Below are 23,480 nucleotides of genomic sequence, written 5' to 3'. Positions count from 1 at the left end.
TCCGAACCCACTTTTTGTTCCACTTGAAGACCGCTCTCCACCGATGCTGATCTGATGTTAATGAACCTAACATAACCACGTGGTCCCAAACTTGACATTTTGACCGATTTGTTTTCTGGGTTCCTCTATTCTCCTCTCCCCCCCCCCCACCCCCACCCTTTCCCCTTAAAATTGTAATTCTGAATCCAGAAGTGGCTCCGAAGTGGTGTTGCGGCTCCTCGCCCGCAGCGGATCCGGAGCTGGGAGTGTCTGCAGCGGGAGGAGCTGGCGGAGGACCCCCTGCCACACCGCAGGGACCAAAAACCGGTCAGGTGAAAAGGATGGTTCGATTGGCGGCAGAACTCTTGTTGCTTTTAGGACTTCTACTTCTTACCTTACATATCACCGTGTTACGGAGCAGCCCGCTGCACCAAGGGAATTTTACTTTGAGCCAGGATCAGCAGGATACGGTGCTCGCAGAGGTGAGTGAATCGGTTCCATTCTATCAGAACCGGTAGTATATGTTGATGGGGCTCTTTAGGCTATTGCGTTTGGGGTTAGGGCTTAACATGGGGAATACACCTCTAACTTCTATTCTGCAGGAGTTGATAGACCTCAGCTGACAGGGGCTCTTTGACCACACTGTAAAGGGGTAATGACTACACTGTAAAGGGGTAATGACTACACTGTAAAGGGCCATGACTACACTGTAAAGGGGCCATGACTACACTGTAAAGGGGTAATGACTACACTGTAAAGGAGTAATGACTACACTGTAAAGGGCCATGACTACACTGTAAAGGGGTAATGACTACACTGTAAAGGGGTAATGACTACATTGTAAAGGGGTAATGACTACACTGTAAAGGGGTAATGACTACATTGTAAAGGGGTAATGACTACACTGTAAAGGGGTAATGACCACACTGTAAAGGGGTAATGACCACACTGTAAATGGGTAATGACCACACTGTAAAGGGGGTAATGACCACACTGTAAAGGGGTAATGACCACACTGTAAAGGGGTAATGACCACACTGTAAAGGGGTAATGACCACACTGTAAAGGGGTAATGACCACACTGTAAAGGGGTAATGACTATGACTGTAAAGGAGTAATGACTACACTGTAAAGGGGTAATGACTACACTGTAAAGGGGTAATGATTACACCGTAAAGGAGTAATGACTACACTGTAAAGGGGTAATGATTACACCGTAAAGGAGTAATGACTACACTGTAAAGGGGTAATGACTACACTGTAAAGGAGTAATGACCACACTGTAAAGGGGTAATGACTATGACTGTAAAGGAGTAATGACTACACTGTAAAGGGGCCATGACTACAGTATAAAGGGGTAATGACCACACTGTAAAGGGGTAATGACTACATTGTAAAGGGGTAATGACTACACTGTAAAGGAGTAAAGACTACATTGTAAAGGGGTAATGACTACACTGTAAAGGGGTAATGACCACACTGTAAAGGGGTCATGACTACACTGTAAAGGAGTAATGACTACACTGTAAAGGGGTAATGATTATACTGTAAAGGAGTAATGACCACACTGTAAAGGGGTAATGACTATGACTGTAAAGGAGTAATGACTACACTGTAAAGGTGTTACCATGAATTTGACAGCAATTTATAGGCGAGTAACATTCTGTATTTAATATTACAGTACAACAACTGTAATATATATATATACGGTATCAAAGAAAGTAATGTGTAACGACACACAGTAAAATACTGTAAAGTTGCCTGTATCATTACTGTAAAAGAAAAAACAAGTAAATGCTACTGTAATTGGTATTAATGGATGAATGAAATTCATTGAGGGGAGGGGTTTGTATTTCACAGTTTTTCCTGTAATTACATATTATTGGTGCTAGGTAAGTAAAGTGTTTACACATTACAGCGAATTAATGAATATTTAGTGTTTTTATATCACGTGCACTTCTACATGCCTTAACAACGTCTTCCAAACGGGTAGCGACTACAGGGCAAAACAGACCGAAAGGACATGACAAAATGCTCAACCATTTAGGGTTTAAGACATGCTGCCACTCCAATCTGTCCCCTGTACATTTGTAAATTGACTGGGCACTTTCACCACAGAGGAGTTAAGGCCAGGCACCACAGGCTGAAATTACATTTATCCATTTATATTATCCACTTTTGAGATGTGTTTGTTATTTTGGTCTATTAATGTTAGTATTATCAAAAAAGTAAACATAAAAACGTGATGAAAATGTATTTCTTTCTTTAGTTTATCATGCTAAAATCATACAGATGCTCATGAATTTTAACCCCACTTTAAAATGAACATACATCAAACATTTCAAACGTTTCACATCGTTTAAAAGCCCATTTCACAAAGAATGTTTACAAACTCACTATATTTAGTAACTTATTTGAACAGATGATGCTTGGGTTTAGTTAGGCGTTTGGTAGTCTAAATTCAGTGTACAGTTGGCCCAGCGTCCTCCGGGTTTGGCCCGGGGTAATCCGTCATTGTAAATAAGAATTTGTTCTTAACTGACTTCCCTAGTTAAATAAAGATTAAATAAATAAATCTAAATATTATAATTCAGTTAAAACTGTGAAAGAAAACCCTCAATGTAGCCTATAAATATAAATATATAATATATACAGTATATAGATAGATATATAAATATAAATTGCACAACAATGATACATTTATGAAGTTTTTAAGGCATCGTTTTCTCTTTATTCAACCCACTGTGGGTTATGAGTCAACTCGCACATCACTATTACAACAACAACAAAAAAATAAACTGCATAGAATCATTTAAAGGGATACTCCGTGATTTTGGCAGTGCCTTAAGAAAGGATTCATACCCCTCGACTTATTACACATTTTGTTGTGTTATACCCTGAAATCTAAATGGAGTACATATGTTTTAGTTTTTGCACCAATTTACACACAATAGCCCATTATGACAAAGTGAAAACATGTTTTTAGATATTTTTTGCAAATGTATTTATAATTAAATACAGAAATATCTCATTTACACAAGTATTCACACCCCTGAGTCAATACTTTGTAGAAGCACATTTGGCAGCGATTACAGCTGTGAGTCTGTCTGGGTAAATCTCTAAGAGCTTTCCACACCTGGATTGTGCAACATTTGCCAATTATTATTTTCAAAATTCTTAAAGTTTTGCCAAGTTGGTTGTTGATCATTGCTAGACAAGTAGATTTAAGTCAACACTGTAACTCTGCCACTCAGAAACATTCACTGTCTTCTTCAGTTAGAGCCCTTCAGTTAGAGCCCTTCAGTTAGAGCCCTTCAGTTAGAGCCCTTCAGTTGGAGCCCTTCAGTTGGAGCCCTTCAGTTGGAGCCCTTCAGTTGGAGCCCTTCAGTTGGAGCCCTTCAGTTGGAGCCCTTCAGTTGGAGCCCTTCAGTTGGAGCCCTTCAGTTGGAGCCCTTCAGTTGGAGCCCTTCAGTTGGAGCCCTTCAGTTGGAGCCCTTCAGTTAGAGCCCTTCAGTTGGAGCTGTTCAGTTAGAGCTCTTCTGTTGGAGCCCTTCAGTTAGAGCTGTCCAGTTAGAGCTGTTCAGCTAGAGCCCTTCAGTTAGAACTCTTCTGTTAGAGCCCTTCAGTTAGAGCCCTTCAGTTAGAGCCCTTCAGTTAGAGCTGTTCAGTTAGAGCTGTTCAGTTAGAGCCCTTCAGTTAGAACTCTTCTGTTGGAGCCCTTCAGTTAGAGCTGTTCAGTTAGAGACCTTCAGTTAGAGCCCTTCAGTTAGAACTCTTCTGTTAGAGCCGTTCAGTTAGAACTCTTCTGTTAGAGCCCTTCAGTTAGAGCTGTTCAGTTAGAGCTGTTCAGTTAGAGCCCTTCAGTTAGAGCCCTTCAGTTAGAACTCTTCTGTTGGAGCCCTTCAGTTAGAGCCCTTCAGTTAGAACTCTTCTGTTAGAGCCCTTCTGTTAGAGCCCTTCAGTTGGAGCCCTTCAGTTGGAGCCCTTCAGTTAGAGCCCTTCAGTTGGAGCCCTTCAGTTGGAGCCCTTCAGTTGGAGCCCTTCAGTTGGAGCCCTTCAGTTAGAGCCCTTCAGTTGGAGCCCTTCAGTTGGAGCCCTTCAGTTGGAGCCCTTCAGTTGGAGCCCTTCAGTTGGAGCCCTTCAGTTGGAGCCCTTCAATTGGAGCCCCTCAGTTGGAGCCCTTCAGTTGGAGCCCTTCAGTTGGAGCCCTTCAGTTGGAGCCCTTCAGTTGGAGCCCTTCAGTTGGAGCCCTTCAGTTGGAACCCTTCAGTTAGAGCCCTTCAGTTAGAGCTCTTCAGTTAGAGCCCTTCAGTTAGAGCCCTTCAGTTAGAGCCCTTCAGTTAGAGCCCTTCAGTTAGAGCCCTCCAGTTAGAGCCCTCCAGTTAGAGCCCTTCAGTTAGAGCCGTTCAGTTGGAGCCCTTCAGTTAGAGCCCTTCAGTTGGAGCCCTTCAGTTGGAGCCCTTCAGTTAGAGCCCTTCAGTTAGAGCCCTTCAGTTAGAGCCCTTCAGTTGGAGCCCTTCAGTTGGAGCCCTTCAGTTAGAGTCCTTCAGTTAGAGTCCTTCAGTTAGAGTCCTTCAGTTAGAGCCCTTCAGTTAGAGCCCTTCAGTTAGAGTCCTTCAGTTAGTGTCCTTCAGTTAGAGTCCTTCAGTTGGAGTCCTTCAGTTGGAGCCCTTCAGTTAGAGTCCTTCAGTTAGAGTCCTTCAGTTAGAGCCCTTCAGTTAGAGCCCTTCAGTTAGAGTCCTTCAGTTAGAGTCCTTCAGTTAGAGCCCTTCAGTTGGACCCCTTCAGCTGGAGCCCTTCAGTTAGAGCTGTCCAGTTAGAGCTGTTCAGTTAGAGCCCTTCAGTTAGAGCCCTTCAGTTAGAGCCCTTCAGTTAGAGCCCTTCAGTTGGAGCCCTTCAGCTGGAGCCCTTCAGTTGGAGCCCTTCAGTTGGAGCCCTTCAGTTGGAGCCCTTCAGTTAGAGCCCTTCAGTTAGAGCCCTTCAGTTAGAGCCCATCAGTTAGAGCCCTTCAGTTAGAGCCCTTCAGATGGAGCCCTTCAGTTGGAGCCCTTCAGTTAGAGCCCTTCAGTTAGAGCCCTTCAGTTAGAGCCCTTCAGTTAGAGCCCTTCAGTTAGAGCCCTTCAGTTAGAGCCCTTCAGTTAGAGCGCTCCCTCTCCCACACTGTTGTTGCTTGAATTTTAATCCACCGTTGCAATGCAGCCAAAAGAAAATATATTTTTTTCCTGCCCCTTTTTACTCATATTTTCTCCCCACTGATGACTGAAAATGTGTCTGTTTATTCAGACAGACCCTTGCATCCACCTGTTATGTTGGTGAGGTTTTAACCAGGTCAGTATCATTAATACCCTGGTATTTATTTATTTTGAACATTTTATTTAACTAGGCAAGTCAGTTAAGAACAAATTCTTATTTACAATGACGGCATAGGAACAGTGGTTTAACTGCCTTGTTCAGGGGCAGAACAACACATTTTAACCTTGTCAACTCAGGGATTCGATCTAGCAACCTTTTGGTTACTGGCCCAACACTCTAACCACGAGGCTACCTGCTGCCGGTAGGACTCACCACCACCAGATTCGCTTGAACTGATATCCCCCTGTTCTAGAAATACATCCATTCTAATTCTAAAATCAGTCATTCTAATTCTGTGGTTTTAGCAGAACATCTAAAAGAGCCACAGTAGAGGACAGGACAGAGGGTTTAACTCTTCAGTAGAGAACAGGACAGAGGATTTAACTCTTCAGTAGAGGACAGGACAGGACAGAGGGTTTAACTCTTCAGTAGAGGACAGGACAGAGGGTTTAACTCTTCAGTAGAGGACAGGACAGAGGATTTAACTCTTCAGTAGAGGACAGGACAGAGGGTTTAACTCTTCAGTAGAGGACAGGACAGAGGATTTAACTCTTCAGTAGAGGACAGGACAGAGGGTTTAACTCTTCAGTAGAGGACAGGACAGAGGGTTTAACTCTTCAGTAGAGGACAGGACAGAGGGTTTAAATCTTCAGTAGAGGACAGGACAGAGGGTTTAACTCTTCAGTAGAGGACAGGACAGGACAGAGGGTTTAACTCTTCAGTAGAGGACAGGACAGAGGGTTTAACTCTTCAGTAGAGGACAGGACAGAGGGTTTAACTCTTCAGTAGAGGACAGGACAGGACAGAGGGTTTAACTCTTCAGTAGAGAACAGGACAGGACAGAGGATTTAACTCTTCAGTAGAGGACAGGACAGAGGGTTTAACTCTTCAGTAGAGGACAGGACAGGACAGGGGGTTTAACTCTTCAGTAGAGGACAGGACAGGACAGAGGGTTTAACTCTTCAGTAGAGGACAGGACAGAGGGTTTAACTCTTCAGTAGAGGACAGGACAGAGAGCTTAACTCTTCAGTAGAGGACAGGACAGAGGGTTTAACTCTTCAGTAGAGGACAGGACAGAGGGTTTAACTCTTCAGTAGAGGACAGGACAGAGGGTTTAACTCTTCAGTAGAGGACAGGACAGGACAGAGGGTTTAACTCTTCAGTAGAGGACAGGACAGAGGGTTTAACTCTTCGGTAGAGGACAGGACAGAGGGTTTAACTCTTCTGTAGAGGACAGGACAGGACAGAGGGTTTAACTCTTCGGTAGAGGACAGGACAGGACTGAGGGTTTAACTCTTCAGTAGAGGACAGGACAGGACTGAGGGTTTAACTCTTCAGTAGAGGACAGGACAGAGGGTTTAACTCTTCAGTAGAGGACAGGACAGAGGGTTTAACTCTTCAGTAGAGGACAGGACAGAGGGTTAGACGTCTGTAGCAGCCAGTAGTGCACTATGGAATAGGATGCTATCTGGCATCCCAGAATCCTCAGGGTTAAGAGGGGTCTAGATTCAACAGGGCGTTTCTGAGGGATGCTGTTACATCAAGCAGCCCCCCCCCCTCTCTCCCTCCCTCCCTCCCTCCCTCCCTCCCTCCCTCAGCTCTGTTTGATGTATTTATAGCATGCCACTGAAATACCCTTGTCACTCACTGCCCTGCTACACAACAAGCATGATAAATGGGGATTCGTGCCAGACATGGGTTTAATGCTACTTGAAATCATTTCAAATACTTTAGCTGTGCTTTATTGACCTGACCTGTTGCAATGGATTCAATAGTCCCCAAACCCCCCCCCCCCCCCCCCCCCCACCTAGCACTCCAAAGGATTTCAAATCATGTTTGAATCCAGGACTGATTTATGCCTGGTGGTTGGTGGGTCAGGGGCGAGCTAAGAACTGTGTCCTTTCTATAGGGACACCTTCGGTGTGAAAATAAGTGAGAAGTAAGTGGAAAGAAATAATGGTGTAAAATATGGAGATGAACAGAACATCAGACGTGGGACATCAGGGAACGCTGTGTTTTTGTTTTTACTGAGACGTGGCTTACAGACAATAAACTCGACCCTGCTATTCAACCACATGGATTCTCCATATTCCGAATAGATCGAACGGTGGCTTCTGGTAAGAGTCGGGGGGGGGGGTTGTATTTTTATCCATAGATAATTCCTGGTGTATCGAATTTGAAAACATTGCGAGCTCCTGTTCACCCGACCTGGAGTTTCTGACGCTAAAATGCCAACCCCACTACATGCCGAGGGAATTCACATGTGTTATTATCACAGCTGAGCACACACCGCCACAAGCAAACACCGAGGCAGCACTCAGCGAACTGTAAAAGCTCATTATCCAGCAAGAATCCTCTCACCCAGAAGCAGTCTATATTGTCACGGGTGACTTTAACCAAGCCTGTCTAAAGCAATATTTCCCAAAATATCACCAACATGTATCCTCCCCCACAGGCGGATCCAGTGTGCTTTACCATGTACACACAAACATCCATGATGCAAAGCCATACCCCACCCCCAATTCGGCCAATTAGATCACGTCTCTCTGTTCCTACACCCCGCCTACAAGCAGCAACTCTAGAGGGAGCCACCAACACAGAGAATAGTGAGGCTCTGGACAGAGGCAGACTCAATGCTGCAGGACTGTTTAGAGAATAGTGATTAGAATATGTTCAAAGATTCATCCACCCAGGACTCATCCATCAGCATTGAGGAAAATACATAGTCAGTCACAGGCTTCATTAGGAAATGTGTTGATGATGTTGTACCCACAATAGTAATCCGGACTTATCCCAAGCAAAAACCCTGGATGAACGGAGACATCCATACATTGCTGAGAGCCCGTACTGCAGCATTCAATGTCAACAGAACAAACCCTGATGACTTGGTGGCGCGCAAAGCATACAAACTTGGTGGCGCGCAAAGCATACAAGGCAAGCAAGTACGAGCTCTGCAAAACTATTAAGGATGTAAAAAGATAATACAGACTAAAACTTCAATTGATGTTCGACAACTCAAGGCTCGCAGCACGTGGCAAGGACTACAGACTATCACAGACTACAAATGCAAATCCAGCTGTGCGTTACGCAAATCCAGCTGTGCATTGCGCACAGAAGTCTCCCTCCCAGATGAGCTTAACACATTCTATGCTTGCTTCAAGGCAGACAATACCAAGTCATCCAGGTGGACACTCGTTGTTCCGGACGACGCAGTGCTTTTACTGTCCGAGGCTGATCCAATTTTCCTACGGAAGATGCCATTTCCATCACTATTCACACACCTCTCCCTCAACGTCGGCAAAACAAAGGAGTTGATTGTTGACTCCAGGAAGCAGAGGAGGGAACATGCCCCGATCCACATTAACGGGACTGCAGTAGAGAGAGTGAGCAGTATTAAGTTCCTTGGCGTCCACATCACAGAGGACTTGACATGGACCAACAACAACACCACTCTGGTCAAAAGGGAGCAACAGCGCCTCTACTTCCTAAGGCGGTGAAGAAATTCTGCTTGCCGCCCCGGGTCCTCTCCAAATATTGGACTATAGATTGTGCCTTCCTGTATTATACTGATGCTAAAATTTTATTCTATTCTACTGCCATTTACTTCATGTTCATATTCTTATTGTTTCTTATTGTCGTTGCATTGTCGAGAAGGAATCTGCAGGTAAGCATTTAGTTGGACGATGTGTACCATGTGTACCTTACATACGACTAATACAACTTGACACTTGGAGGAGCTGGGCTTTGATGTACCCACAGTACGTGAATGTTCTGCTGCTTATCATGCTTATAATAGATTAAAACAACCTGCGGTAAATACATCAACAAATCAAATAGATTCAGGAATAGTAGTCTTGTCTTTGTGATTTGATTGGCTAGCTGCGGCGTATTCCGCAGAGCCGCAGGAATAGGAAATATCCCAGGAATTTACAGAGTGTGTGTCGCGCTGCAGAATGTTGGAACAGAACTGGAATAGTGTATGACTGTTCCAACACTACGCACATGAGCAAGAGTGGAGAACGGAAGCCAAGGGAAGCCATTCCGAGAGGGAAGAGGGCCACTTGGGCCAGTTAAAGTACACATATCACCCTCAAATACCACCCCTAAATACCACCCCTAAATATCACCCCTAAATACCACCCCTAAATACCACCCCTAAATATCACCCCTAAATATCACCCCCATATATCACCCCTAAATACCACCCCTAAATACCACCCCTAAATATCACCCCTAAATACCACCCCTAAATATCACCCCTAAAAATCACCCCAAATATCACCCCAAATATCACCCCTAAATATCACCCCCATATATCACCCCTAAATATCACCCCTAAATATCCGCCCCAAATATCACCCCCAAATATCACCCCTAAATATCACCCCCATATATCACCCCTAAATATCACCCCCATATATCACCCCTAAATATCACCCCTATATATCACCCCTAAATACCACCCCCATATATCACCCCTAAATATCACCCCTATATATCACCCCTAAATATCACCCCCATATATCACCCCTAAATATCACCTCAAATATCACCCCTAAATACCACCCCTAAATGTCACCCCATATATCACCCCTAAATACCACCCCTAAATATCACCCCCATATATCACCCCTAAATATCACCCCAAATATCACCCCTAAATACCACCCCCATATACCACCCCCAATTATCACCCCAAATATCACCCCTAATTACCACCCCTAAATATCACCCCCATATATCACCCCTAAATACCACCCCTAAATATCACCCCTAAATATCACCCCTAATATTCTACTAAAGATAAAGGGCCGGTTTCCCGGACTCAGATTAAGCCTAGTCCTGGAATAACAGGCACTTTTAATGTACAATCTCCAATTAAGATGTTATTTTTAGTTTAGAAGTAGGCTTAATCTGAGTCTGGAAAACTGTCCCACTATTTAAAATACTCTAGAAGATAGATATTCATGATTTAAAAAAAAAAAAAGATTTCTCATAGAAAATGAGTCGGCCACCACTCTGCCGAACAGTGAGTTTAACATTGCACCAGTCCGCATAAGACTTTGCTGCATAGTGAACCTGAGTTCTGTTGTTAGAATAGAATGGGTTTTGTGTTCTGTGAAAGACTTGCTCTGCTCTGGCAGTGATGTACAGATCTGGTTGACTGGTCTACCACTGAAGACGATGATGTCACCCCCCCCCCCCCCCCTCCCCCTGCCTTGTCCAGGGGGTTATTTTCATGGGAAGGTGTCATATTTAAAGAGCCCATTCACCGAGACACAAATGGACAGGATGGGGCTGTGTGCACCTGTAGAGAACGGCTGTGGAACGGAGAATAGACCCTTTTTTTAGACCCAGCCGCTGGCGCACAGGAAGTGTGGTGACAGGAGAACAATATCCTCACCAACCGACTCACAGGAAGATGAGCCTTCCACTGAGGAACCATAACACATTAACAGCTTATTTAGGCAAATACAAGCTATTCACGTTGTATGAGTTGACATTGGAATCGGGGTATGCATTTATTCCCAGTTGATCTCCACACCGTTATAGTCAAGCGATTTACAATCTGCAAATGAAGATGTTCTCCTTCTATTAAAGAGGCACTATGCAGAAATGCCTCTCCATTTCCTGGTTGCTAAAATTTTTATCTAATAGTTTGCCTAATTTCAGTTTAATGTGACAAAATAAGTAACTATAGTGTAGAGAATCATTGTACCATCTAAACCGCTGTGAAATATACTGTACTTTCCATAAACACAAATATTGTATTTTCAACTGTTTGAAGCTGATGTACAAAACTGAAAAGTACAAGATTCAAAAACAAAATTTATGAACGGGAAGCATAGAAATAGCACACATAGAACAGATCTACCTCTTCTCAGACTGGCTGTCAATGAGAATGACAGATCTATAACTCACATGTCTATGTGAATTTGGGTCAGGTCGTCCAAAAAGTTACATATTGTAGCTTTTAAATTGATTAAAGTCAAATATTTTCAAACAAAATATACAGTTTACCAAGTTTGAGAGATGAGACAGAAAGGAAACACGAAGGGGGCTGGCTGGTTGAGCAGCAGCATCTGGGCCCAGTGTACCCTGCCTTCATTTCCTGTCCCTCTCCCCAGGGGGGAGGTGGGAGGGGGACTGCTCCCTGAGTGTTTACCCATTGAAAACATCCTCCTTCTCCTCATCCCCTTTTCTCGTCCCCGTCTTCTCCTCATCTACTCATCTTCTCTGCCTCCTCTTCCTCTTCTCCTGGCAAAGTGAAAAGAGGAGGAAGCAGGAAAAAGGGGGTAAAAATAGGACTGCTGTGTGTGTGGAGTTTCATTCATGGGTTTTCAGGGTGTGAGGAGAGGGGAGGGTAACAGAAATCCTAGGAGGCCCCAGATGACCTGATACATAGTTTTGATCTTCAAATAAAAACACTTCCTTGGTGGTGAGGAAAGGAGGGGAAGACCTAGCATGAAGAATGGGTCTGTAAGGCTTGTAAACACTGGACTTAGGTCTACACAGGGATAGCTGGATCGGCCCATAGATAGGCTGCATCATTCCCCACGAAGTCATTTGAAGGTAGATGTCTGTAGGAGACCTTTTCCTGTTTCTCTAGATATCTGTAGGAGACTGTTTCCTGTTTCTACAGATATCTGTAGGATACCTTTTCCTGTTTCTCTAGATATCTGTAGGAGACTGTTTCCTGTTTCTCTAGATATCTGTAGGAGACCTTTTCCTGTTTCTCCAGATATCTGTAGGATACCTTTTCCTGTTTCTCTAGATATCTGTAGGAGACTGTTTCCTGTTTCTCCAGATATCTGTAGGATACCTTTTCCTGTTTCTCTAGATATCTGTAGGATACCTTTTCCTGTTTCTCTAGATATCTGTAGGAGACTGTTTCCTGTTTCTCCAGATATCTGTAGGAGACTGTTTCCTGTTTCTCCAGATATCTGTAGGATACCTTTTCCTGTTTCTCTAGATATCTGTAGGATACCTTTTCCTGTTTCTCTAGATATCTGTAGGATACCTTTTCCTGTTTCTCCAGATATCTGTAGGATACCTTTTCCTGTTTCTCCAGATATCTGTAGGAGACTGTTTCCTGTTTCTCCAGATATCTGTAGGATACTGTTTCCTGTTTCTCCAGATATCTGTAGGAGACCTTTTCCTGGTTCTCTAGATACCTGTAGGATACCTTTTCCTGTTTCTCTAGATATCTGTAGGAGACTGTTTCCTGTTTCTCCAGATATCTGTAGGAGACTGTTTCCTGTTTCTCTAGATATCTGTAGGAGACTGTTTCCTGTTTCTCTAGATATCTGTAGGAGACCTTTTCCTGTTTCTCCAGATATCTGTAGGAGACCTTTTCCTGTTTCTCCAGATATCTGTAGGAGACTGTTTCCTGTTTCTCTAGATATCTGTAGGAGACTGTTTCCTGTTTCTCCAGATATCTGTTGGAGACTTTCTCCTGTTTCTCTAGATATCTGTAGGAGACTGTTTCCTGTTTATCCAGATTTCTGTAGGAGACTGTTTCCTGTTTCTCCAGATATCTGTAGGATACCTTTTCCTGTTTCTCCAGATATCTGTAGGAGACTGTTTCCTGTTTCTCTAGATATCTGTAGGAGACCTTTTCCTGTTTCTCTAGATATCTGTAGGAGACTGTTTCCTGTTTCTCCAGATATCTGTAGGAGACTGTTTCCTGTTTCTCCAGATATCTGTAGGAGACTGTTTCCTGTTTCTCCAGATATCTGTAGGAGACTGTTTCCTGTTTCTCCAGATATCTGTAGGATACCTTTTCCTGTTTCTCTAGATATCTGTAGGAGACTGTTTCCTGTTTCTCCAGATATCTGTAGGAGACTGTTTCCTGTTTTTCCAGATATCTGTTGGAGACTTTCTCCTGTTTCTCCAGATATCTGTAGGAGACTTTCTCCTGTTTCTCTAGATATATGTAGGATGAAATTAGTGTGCCTGTCCAGAAGAGCCCTTCTTTACTCTCTCAGGAGTTCAATTACAAACAGGGACTTCTGAGGGCCAGGAAGAGAAGGTTATCACATGGCCATCTGATCTTAGACCACCCTGAAACAACCACAGAGGTTCCTGTGCTGTTCATATGGAGGGTTGGACAGTGGCTGGGGCCAGGGCTGTGTGTGTGTCCTGCAGTGCTGAAATGATCCCTTACCATATCCTGTTTAGCTCCCAGCCAATCCTGGTCTTAAAGGCTCTTTGCGGTGGCAGATTTACGTCGTTCTTCTCATTTTCTAAATGTTTCAATTGCCGCATTTCCATCTTTTGCATTTTAATGACTTTGTTTGTGCGATTTGGTGATCAAAATGATGACATTCTGTGTTTTGATTGAGATAGCGGAGCTTTGGGTAGAGTTCATGTCCTTCCTTTGATTATAGGGAGGGTCGGTTTTTTTTTGTTCTCCCTTCACTTGTCTTGTCTGAAAGCCCTTTATTAAACTACACGGAGAAATAGCACCCGTGTAATAATGTGTAGCACGACAAGTGATACACAGAGATCATCCTGCATGGGTAAGGTTGCCCAGTGTGTCACTGTGAGGACCAGAGTTTGATGCCCTTCTCTCGTTCTATGCCTATGTCCAGGCTGCTGAATTACCCGCATGTAGTCACCATTTGTAATACATCCAGAGTGCTGAGCAACTTCCTTTAGGGCCCCTACAGAGCCCATATTGTCCCAGAGTTCTGAGCAACTTCCTTTAGGGCCCCTACAGAGCCCATATTGTCCCAGAGTGCTGAGCAACTTCCTTTAGGGCCCCTACAGAGCCCATATTGTCCCAGAGTTCTGAGCAACTTCCTTTAGGGCCCCTACAAAGCCCATATTGTCCCAGAGTTCTGAGCAACTTCCTTTAGGGCCCCTACAAAGCCCATATTGTCCCAGAGTGCTGAGCAACTTCCTTTAGGGCCCCTACAGAGCCCATATTGTCCCAGAGTGCTGAGCAACACCCTACCGGTGTGGTACCAGGATGTAATGTTATGTCCGTTGTGGGACCAGGATGTAAATTTATGTCCGTCGTGGTACCAGGATGTAATGTTATGTCCGTTTGGACTGGGACAGCTGGTTTGGACTGGGACACGGCTAGTGACTGGGTCAGCTGGTTTGGTCTGGGTCAGCTGGTTTGGACTGGGACAGCTGGTTTGGACTGGGACACCTGGTTTGGACTGGGACAGCTGGTTTGGACTGGGACACGGCTAGTGACTGGGACAGCTGGTTTGGACTGGTTGAACCCTGTGCCCTCTAGTGTGAGTCTGGGTCAGCTGGTTTGGACTGGTTGAACCCTGTGCCCTCTAGTGTGAGTCTGGGTCAGCTGGTTTGGACAAGGACAGCTGGTTTGGACTGGGACAGCTGGTTTGGACTGGGACAGCTGGTTTGGACTGGGACAGCTGGTTTGGACTGGGACAGCTGGTTTGGACTGGGACACGGCTAGTGACTGGGACAGCTGGTTTGGACTGGGACAGCTGGTTTGGACTGGTTGAACCCTGTGCCCTCTGTCATGTCCGTGTAAACCATGTTTCCCTGTCATCCTGAAATACCAATCTAATGTAGCTAAGTGTTTCTTTATAGGGGTCAGGCCAGCTAGGTCTCTATGGGGGGCAGCTGTACAGGAAGAGACTGACCCCCCCCATCCCTCAAACTGGCACAGAAATAACAGGATACCTGAGCCGTAAGAAATGGTTCTCTCTCTGTTGGTTTCAGGAAGGTCAAACTGACTGCGTACGTTGTCTTACACCCTGACACAGTGGTCACTCTTACCTCTTACCTCCCTAATTCTACTTTTAGTACATTTTATATTTAACCTTTATTTTATTCTTGGCAAGTCAGTTGAGACCAAATTATTATTTCCTAGGAACAGTGGGTTAACTGCCTTGTTCAGGGGGACAGTGGGTTAACTGCCTTGTTCAGGGGAACAGTGGGTTAACTGCCTTGTTCAGGGGGACAGTGGGTTAACTGCCTTGTTCAGGGGGACAGTGGGTTAACTGCCTTGTTCAGGGGGACAGTGGGTTAACTGCCTTGTTCAGGGGGACAGTGGATTAACTGCCTTGTTCAGGGGAATAGTGGGTTAACTGCCTTGTTCAGGGGAACAGTGGGTTAACTGCCTCGTTCAGGGGAACAGTGGGTTAACTGCCTCGTTCAGGGGAACAGTGGGTTAACTGCCTCGTTCAGGGGAAAAGTGGGTTAACTGCCTTGTTCAGGGGAACAGTGGGTTAACTGCCTTGTTCAGGGGAACAGTGGGTTAACTGCCTTGTTCAGGGGAACAGTGGGTTAACTGCCTTGTTCAGGGGAACAGTGGGTTAACTGCCTTGTTCAGGGGAACAGTGGGGTTAACTGCCTTGTTCAGGGGAACAGTGGGTTAACTGCCTTGTTCAGGGGAATAGTGGGTTAACTGCCTTGTTCAGGGGAACAGTGGGTTAACTGCCTCGTTCAGGGGAACAGTGGGTTAACTGCCTTGTTCAGGGGAACAGTGGGTTAACTGCCTTGTTCACGGGAACAGTGGGTTAACTGCCTTGTTCAGGGGAACAGTGGGTTAACTGCCTTGTTCAGGGGAACAGTGGGTTAATTGCCTTGTTCAGGGGAACAGTGGGTTAACTGTCTTGTTCAGGGGAACAGTGGGTTAACTGCCTTGTTCAGGGGAACAGTGGGTTAACTGCCTTGTTCAGGGGAACAGTGGGTTAACTGCCTTGTTCAGGGGGACAGTGGGTTAACTGCCTTGTTCAGGGCCCCTACAGAGTCCATATTGTCCCAGAGTGCTGAGCAACTTCCTTTAGTGCCCCTACAGAGCCCATATTGTCCCAGAGTTCTGAGCAACTTCCTTTAGGGCCCCTACAGAGCCCATATTGTCCCAGAGTGCTGAGCAACTTCCTTTAGGGCCCCTACAGAGCCCATATTGTCCCAGAGTTCTGAGCAACTTCCTTTAGGGCCCCTACAGAGCCCATATTGTCCCAGAGTGCTGAGCAACTTCCTTTATGGCAAAATTATTGCAATGTTTGCTCATGTCTGGTGTGGTACCAGGATGTAATGTTATGTCCGTTGTGGTACCAGGATGTAATGTTATGTCCGTTGTGGTACCAGGATGTAATGTTATGTCCGTTGCGGTACCAGGATGTAATGTTATGTCTAGTGTACGTTACAGGACAGTGTTTGGAATAGGAAAAGCCTGACATGGTGTCAGATCTATTCGTGCCGTCTTGACAGCTCCTGTGGTCATTTTCATACCAATTAAGATGGTCATAGAGGTTGGGCCATGAACAGACCTGGGACACGGCTAGAGACTGGGACAGCTGGTTAGGACTGGGACACGGCTAGAGACTGGGACAGCTGGTTTGGACTGGGACAGCTGGTTTGGACTGGGACAGCTGGTTTGGACTGGGACAGCTGGTTTGGACTGGGTCAGCTGGTTTGGACTGGGACAGCTGGTTTGGACTGGGACAGCTGGTTTGGACTGGGTCAGCTGGTTTGGACTGGGACAGCTGGTTTGGACTGGGTAAGCTGGTTTGGACTGGGTCAGCTGGTTTGGACTGGGTCAGCTGGTTTGGACTGGGTCAGCTGGTTTGGACTGGGTCAGCTGGTTCGGACTGGGTCAGCTGGTTCGGACTGGGTCAGCTGGTTCGGACTGGGACAGCTGGTTTGGACTGGGTCAGCTGGTTTGGACTGGGACAGCTGGTTTGGACTGGGTCAGCTGGTTTGGACTGGGACAGCTGGTTTGGACTGGGACAGCTGGTTTGGACTGGGTCAGCTGGTTTGGACTGGGACAGCTGGTTTGGACTGGGTCAGCTATTTTGGACTGGGACAGCTGGTTTGGACTGGGTCAGCTGGTTTGGACTGGGTGAGCTGGTTTGGACTGGGACAGCTGGTTTGGACTGGGACAACTGGTTTGGACTGGGACAACTGGTTTGGACTGGGACAGCTGGTTTGGACTGGGTCAGCTGGTTTGGACTGGGTCAGCTGGTTTGGACTGGGACAGCTGGTTTGGACTGGGACAGCTGGTTTGGACTGGGACACGGCTAGTACCTGGGTCAGCTGGTTTGGACTGGGTCAGCTGGTTTGGTCTGGGACAGCTGGTTTGGACTGGGTCAGCTGGTTTGGACTGGGACAGCTGGTTTGGACTGGGACAGCTGGTTTGGACTGGGTCAGCTGGTTTGGACTGGGACAGCTGGTTTGGACTGGGTCAGCTGGTTTGGACTGGGACAGCTGGTTTGGACTGGGACAGCTGGTTTGGACTGGGTCAGCTGGTTTGGACTGGGTCAGCTGGTTTGGACTGGGTCAGCTGGTTTGGACTGGGACAGCTGGTTTGGACTGGGACAGCTGGTTTGGACTGGGACAGCTGGTTTGGACTGGGACAGCTGGTTTGGACTGGGACAGCTGGTTTGGACTGGTTGAACCCTGTGCCCTCTGTCATGTCCTTGTAAACCATGTTTCCCTGTCATCCTGAAATACCAATCTAATGTAGCTAAGTGTTTCTTTATGGGGGTCAGGCCAGCTAGGTCTCTATGGGGGGCAGCTGTACAGGAAGAGACTGCCCCCCCCCCCCCATCCCTCAAACGGGCACAGAAATAACAGGATACCTGAGCCGTAAGAAATGGTTCTCTCTCTGTTGGTTTCAGGAAGGTCAAACTGACTGCGTACGTTGTCTTACACCCTGACACAGTGGTCACTCTTACCTCTTACCTCCCTAATTCTACTTTTAGTACATTTTTTATTTAACCTTTATTTTATTCTTGGCAAGTCAGTTAAGACCAAATTCTTATTTCCTAGGAACAGTGGATTAACTGCCTTGTTCAGGGGAACAGTGGGTTAACTGCCTTGTTCAGGGGAACAGTGGGTTAACTGCCTTGTTCAGGGGAACAGTGGGGTTAACTGCCTTGTTCAGGGGAACAGTGGGTTAACTGCCTTGTTCAGGGGAACAGTGGATTAACTGCCTTGTTCAGGGGGACAGTGGGTTAACTGCCTTGTTCAAGGGAACAGTGGGGTTAACTGCCTTGTTCAGGGGAACAGTGGGGTTAACTGCCTTGTTCAGGGGAACAGTGGGGTTAACTGCCTTGTTCAGGGGAACAGTGGGTTAACTGCCTTGTTCAGGGGAACAGTGGGTTAACTGCCTTGTTCAGGGGAACAGTGGGTTAACTGCCTTGTTCAGGGGAACAGTGGGTTAACTGCCTTGTTCAGGGGAACAGTGGGTTAACTGCCTTGTTCAGGGGAATAGTGGGTTAACTGCCTTGTTCAGGGGAACAGTGGGTTAACTGCCTCGTTCAGGGGAACAGTGGGTTAACTGCCTCGTTCAGGGGAACAGTGGGTTAACTGCCTTGTTCAGGGGAAAAGTGGGTTAACTGCCTTGTTCAGGGGAACAGTGGGTTAACTGCCTTGTTCAGGGGAACAGTGGGTTAACTGCCTTGTTCAGGGGAACAGTGGGTTAACTGCCTTGTTCAGGGGAACAGTGGGTTAACTGCCTTGTTCAGGGGAACAGTGGGGTTAACTGCCTTGTTCAGGGGAACAGTGGGGTTAACTGCCTTGTTCAGGGGAACAGTGGGTTAACTGCCTTGTTCAGGGGAATAGTGGGTTAACTGCCTTGTTCAGGGGAACAGTGGGTTAACTGCCTCGTTCAGGGGAACAGTGGGTTAACTGCCTTGTTCAGGGGAACAGTGGGTTAACTGCCTTGTTCAGGGGAACAGTGGGTTAACTGCCTTGTTCAGGGGAACAGTGGGTTAACTGCCTTGTTCAGGGGAACAGTGGGTTAATTGCCTTGTTCAGGGGAACAGTGGTTTAACTGTCTTGTTCAGGGGAACAGTGGGTTAACTGCCTTGTTCAGGGGAACAGTGGGTTAACTGCCTTGTTCAGGGGAACAGTGGGTTAACTGCCTTGTTCAGGAGGACAGTGGGTTAACTGCCTTGTTCAGGGCCCCTACAGAGTCCATATTGTCCCAGAGTGCTGAGCAACTTCCTTTAGTGCCCCTACAGAGCCCATATTGTCCCAGAGTTCTGAGCAACTTCCTTTAGGGCCCCTACAGAGCCCATATTGTCCCAGAGTGCTGAGCAACTTCCTTTAGGGCCCCTACAGAGCCCATATTGTCCCAGAGTTCTGAGCAACTTCCTTTAGGGCCCCTACAGAGCCCATATTGTCCCAGAGTGCTGAGCAACTTCCTTTATGGCAAAATTATTGCAATGTTTGCTCATGTCTGGTGTGGTACCAGGATGTAATGTTATGTCCGTTGTGGTACCAGGATGTAATGTTATGTCCGTTGTGGTACCAGGATGTAATGTTATGTCCGTTGCGGTACCAGGATGTAAAGGCTACCTGCCGCCCCTACACTCTAACCACTAGGCTACCTGCCGCCCCTACACTCTAACCGCTAGGCTACCTGCCGTCCCTACATTCTAACCACTAGGCTACCTGCCGTCCCTACACTCTAACCACTAGGCTACCTGCCGTCCCTACACTCTAACCACTAGGCTACCTGCCGTCCCTACACTCTAACCACTAGGCTACCTGCCGTCCCTACGCTCTAACCACTAGGCTACCTGCCGTCCCTACGCACTAACCACTAGGCTACCTGCCGTCCCTACACTCTAACCACTAGGCTACCTGCCGTCCCTACACTCTAACCACTAGACTACCTGCCGTCCCTACACTCTAACCACTAGGCCACCTGCCGTCCCTACACTCTAACCACTAGGCCACCTGCCGTCCCTACACTCTAACCACTAGGCTACCTGCCGTCCCTACACTCTAACCACTAGGCTACCTGCCGTCCCTACACTCTAACCACTAGGCTACCTGCCGCCCCTACACTCTAACCACTAGGCTACCTGCCGTCCCTACACTCTAACCACTAGGCTACCTGCCGCCCCTACACTCTAACCACTAGGCTACCTGCCGTCCCTACACTCTAACCACTAGGCTACCTGCCGTCCCTACACTCTAACCACTAGACTACCTGCCGTCCCTACACTCTAACCACTAGGCTACCTGCCGTCCCTACACTCTAACCACTAGGCTACCTGCCGTCCCTACACTCTAACCACTAGGCTACCTGCCGTCCCTACACTCTAACCACTAGACTACCTGCCGTCCCTACACTCTAACCACTAGGCCACCTGCCGTCCCTACACTCTAACCACTAGGCTACCTGCCGTCCCTACGCTCTAACCACTAGGCTACCTGCCGCCCCTACACTCTAACCACTAGGCTACCTGCCGTCCCTACACTCTAACCACTAGGCTACCTGCCGTCCCTACGCACTAACCACTAGGCTACCTGCCACCCACACACACTGTATATAGATGTTTCTATTGTGTTATTGACTGAATGTTTTGTTTATGTGTAACTCTGTGTTGTTGTTTGTATCGCACTGCTTTTGGTTTATCTTGGCCAGGTCGCAGTTGTAAATGAATGAGAACAAACTAAAGAAATAGTTCACGTACACTTGATTTATCTGATTTCAGGTAATTCACGTAGTTGAACTGAATTTTGTCCAGATGACTTGCAGTTGACTGTGACTTGTGTGTTTCTTCAGCATTTTCAGATAGTATATAGGTGATTGGATCCTTCTCTGTTTTGGGGGTCACTCAGCATGAAGGAAATATATATCCATATGATCAAGTCATCTAAAGGAATATCTCTCTCTGTCTCTCTCTCTCGCTCCCCCCCTCTGTCTCTCTTGGTCCCTATCCCCCCCCCCCCCCCCTCTCTCTCTCTCTCTTGTTCCCTCTCTCTCTCCCCCCCATCTCTCTCTCTCCCCCCTCTCTCTCGTTCCCTCTCTCTCTCCCTCTCTCTCTCCCTCTTGTTCCCCCTCTCTCTCTCTCTCCCCCTCTCTCTCCCTCCCCGTCTTCTAGAATAATGTCAGAGAAGAGAGCAGTTCATCAGCCCACCAGGGCCCAGGGGAGCGGAGAGGACCAGAGCACCGGTCAGCCCAGCGGCCTGCTGCCCTCCCTTGGGCCCAGAGTCAGGCAACCGGAGGCAGCCTGCAGAGAGACGGGCCTGGGGCCTTCCTCCTGGACCTCCACAACTTCCCTGACCTCTCCAAGGCTGATATAAACAGACAGAACCCCAACATACAGGTAACACTAAGACACAGACAGATGAATTAATGTGTGTGTGTGTTGTGTGTTGTGTGTTGTGTGTTGTGTGTGTGTGTGTGTGTGTGTGTGTGTGTGTGTGAGAGAGACCACATGGCTGCCCAAGCACACCGAGCAGGAGGAGCAAACAGGAAGAGGCAGAATACCCTGGTGCACATCACTACCCCCTTTCTCTGTCCTTCTCTCTCTTTCTCTGTATCTCTCTCGTTCTTTCTCTCTTTCTCTCTCTCTCTCTCTCTGTAGCTCTCCCTCTGTATCTCTCTCGTTCTCTCTCTCTCTCTGTAGCTCTCCCTCTGTATCGTTCTCGTTCTCTCTCGTTCTCTCTCTCTCTCTCTGTAGCTCTCCCTCTGTATCTCTCGTTCTCTCTCTCTCTCTGTAGCACTCCCTCTGTATCTCTCGTTCTCTCTCTCTCTCTGTAGCACTCCCTCTGTATCTCTCTCGTTCTCTCTCTCTCATTCACTACTCTCTCTGTCTTTTCCTTCTCCCCACCTCTCTCTCTCTCTCTTCTCTCCCCCATCCATTGTCCTCCCTCCCTCCCTTCCTCTTCTTAAAGGGTAGGTAGCATATATACGTAACCACATGTAACATATGGATTTGCATTTGTATAAAAATATATATATTTCTTCCATAAAACCGGAATGCCGAAGTGGGATGTGATGTGGAGAATCCAGCCTATTGCCTCAGGTGTATCCTTCACCTGATCAACTCCAAATTAATTGCTGAGCAATTAGTGCTTTTTGAAGTCGGTTCAGTTTCGATTCGATTGTTAAAAAGTAATCACTGTTTTCAAATTAGTTTTTTCAACATATATATATATATTTTTTTTTAGACATTAAATTGCACTATGAATAAAACAATGAATAAAAGTCCCGTGATGGTAGTGACTGTCCATTAGTGCTGATCACTTATTAACCATCATTTATTCACTTTAATAACATATTTCAGCTGTTTATTACATTTGTTTCAGGCCTTTTTGATGACTTTATTATTTAATTCCAAGTCATCATCTCATCTCTATAGAGCTGCTGTCTGACAATAATCACTATTTTACTAATTCTTCAAAGTAAATAAGGCATCATTTAATGACGGCTCAATACCAACTATTAAATCACTAAGATCATGTATTTTCGGGATAGAGATACCTTCTCTCAGATTGCACCACACAAGACCGGAAAAGTAGGTGCGGATTTGTAGTTAATTACCACGTTTTCTGTGTTGAACTATTAAGAATAGTGCCCTGTTGGAAACTACAACTCCCTGCTACATCGCAAAGTTCGGGTTAGATCTGATTTATCGAGAGAGAAACTGCCCATTGCAGGAAACATGGAATTGAAATCATTGAACCGACGTCTGTCAATTAGTTGTTTAAAAAACAAAAAATGACAGAAATTAGTTGTTTAAAATGACAGAAAAAATGACAGACATTTCTGTTAATTGCTCAGCACTACAAATGAAACCAAATCGTTTGCACTCATGACTACTGGTTTCAATAAAAATTTCAACCAACTCGCAAGCAAATACTTTATGAATGTATTGTTACAACTAGCCTGCTAACGTTAGTCCAGCTAAAGTTGGTTATTTTAGCCTGCTAGCTAGCTAGTCATCTTACTAGCCTAGTTAGTAACCCTTCATCTATGCTTTATCTTGGCCAGGTCGCAGTTGTAAATGAGAACTTGTTCTCAACTAGCCTACCAGGTTAAATAAAGGTGAAATAAAATAAATAAATAAAAATGAGTCAACCTCCCACGGTATCATGACACAAGGCGAGACCCAAATGCAGACACAGGAGGCAGATGGTTGGAATCTTAGATGTTTAATCCAGGAGTCCAGGAGGTACAGAGTGGCAGGTGGGTTCGAGGTCAGGCGGGTACAGAGTCCAGAACAGGCAAGGGTCAAAACCGGGAGGACTAGAAAAAGGAGAAAAGGCAAAGCAGGAAAACAAGAAAAAATGCTGGTTGACTTGGACATACAAGACGAACTGGCACAGAGAGACAGGAAACACGGGGATAAATACACTGGTACAGAGAGACAGGAAACAAGGGGATACATACACTGGTACAGAGAGACAGGAAA

The 23,480-nt window shown here is 46.2% G+C and overlaps 1 protein-coding gene across 1 annotated transcript in view; it reads left to right on the top strand.

Annotated features, from left to right (window-relative positions):
* The first annotated feature begins 145 nt into the window (after positions 1-145).
* ism1 (isthmin 1) overlaps positions 146-23,480 on the top strand; it is a 45,532-nt gene continuing 22,197 nt past the window's right edge. The window contains exons 1-2 of the mRNA XM_055941256.1: positions 146-461; positions 21,165-21,389. Coding sequence (XP_055797231.1) covers positions 321-461; positions 21,165-21,389 — 366 coding nt within the window. The 5' untranslated portion in view covers positions 146-320. The remainder of the gene's footprint in view (positions 462-21,164; positions 21,390-23,480) is intronic.

This window comes from Salvelinus fontinalis, chromosome 1 (genome assembly GCF_029448725.1).
Source record: "Salvelinus fontinalis isolate EN_2023a chromosome 1, ASM2944872v1, whole genome shotgun sequence".
Taxonomy (NCBI): Eukaryota; Metazoa; Chordata; class Actinopteri; order Salmoniformes; family Salmonidae; genus Salvelinus; species Salvelinus fontinalis.
This window is presented reverse-complemented; position numbering and strand designations above follow the sequence as displayed.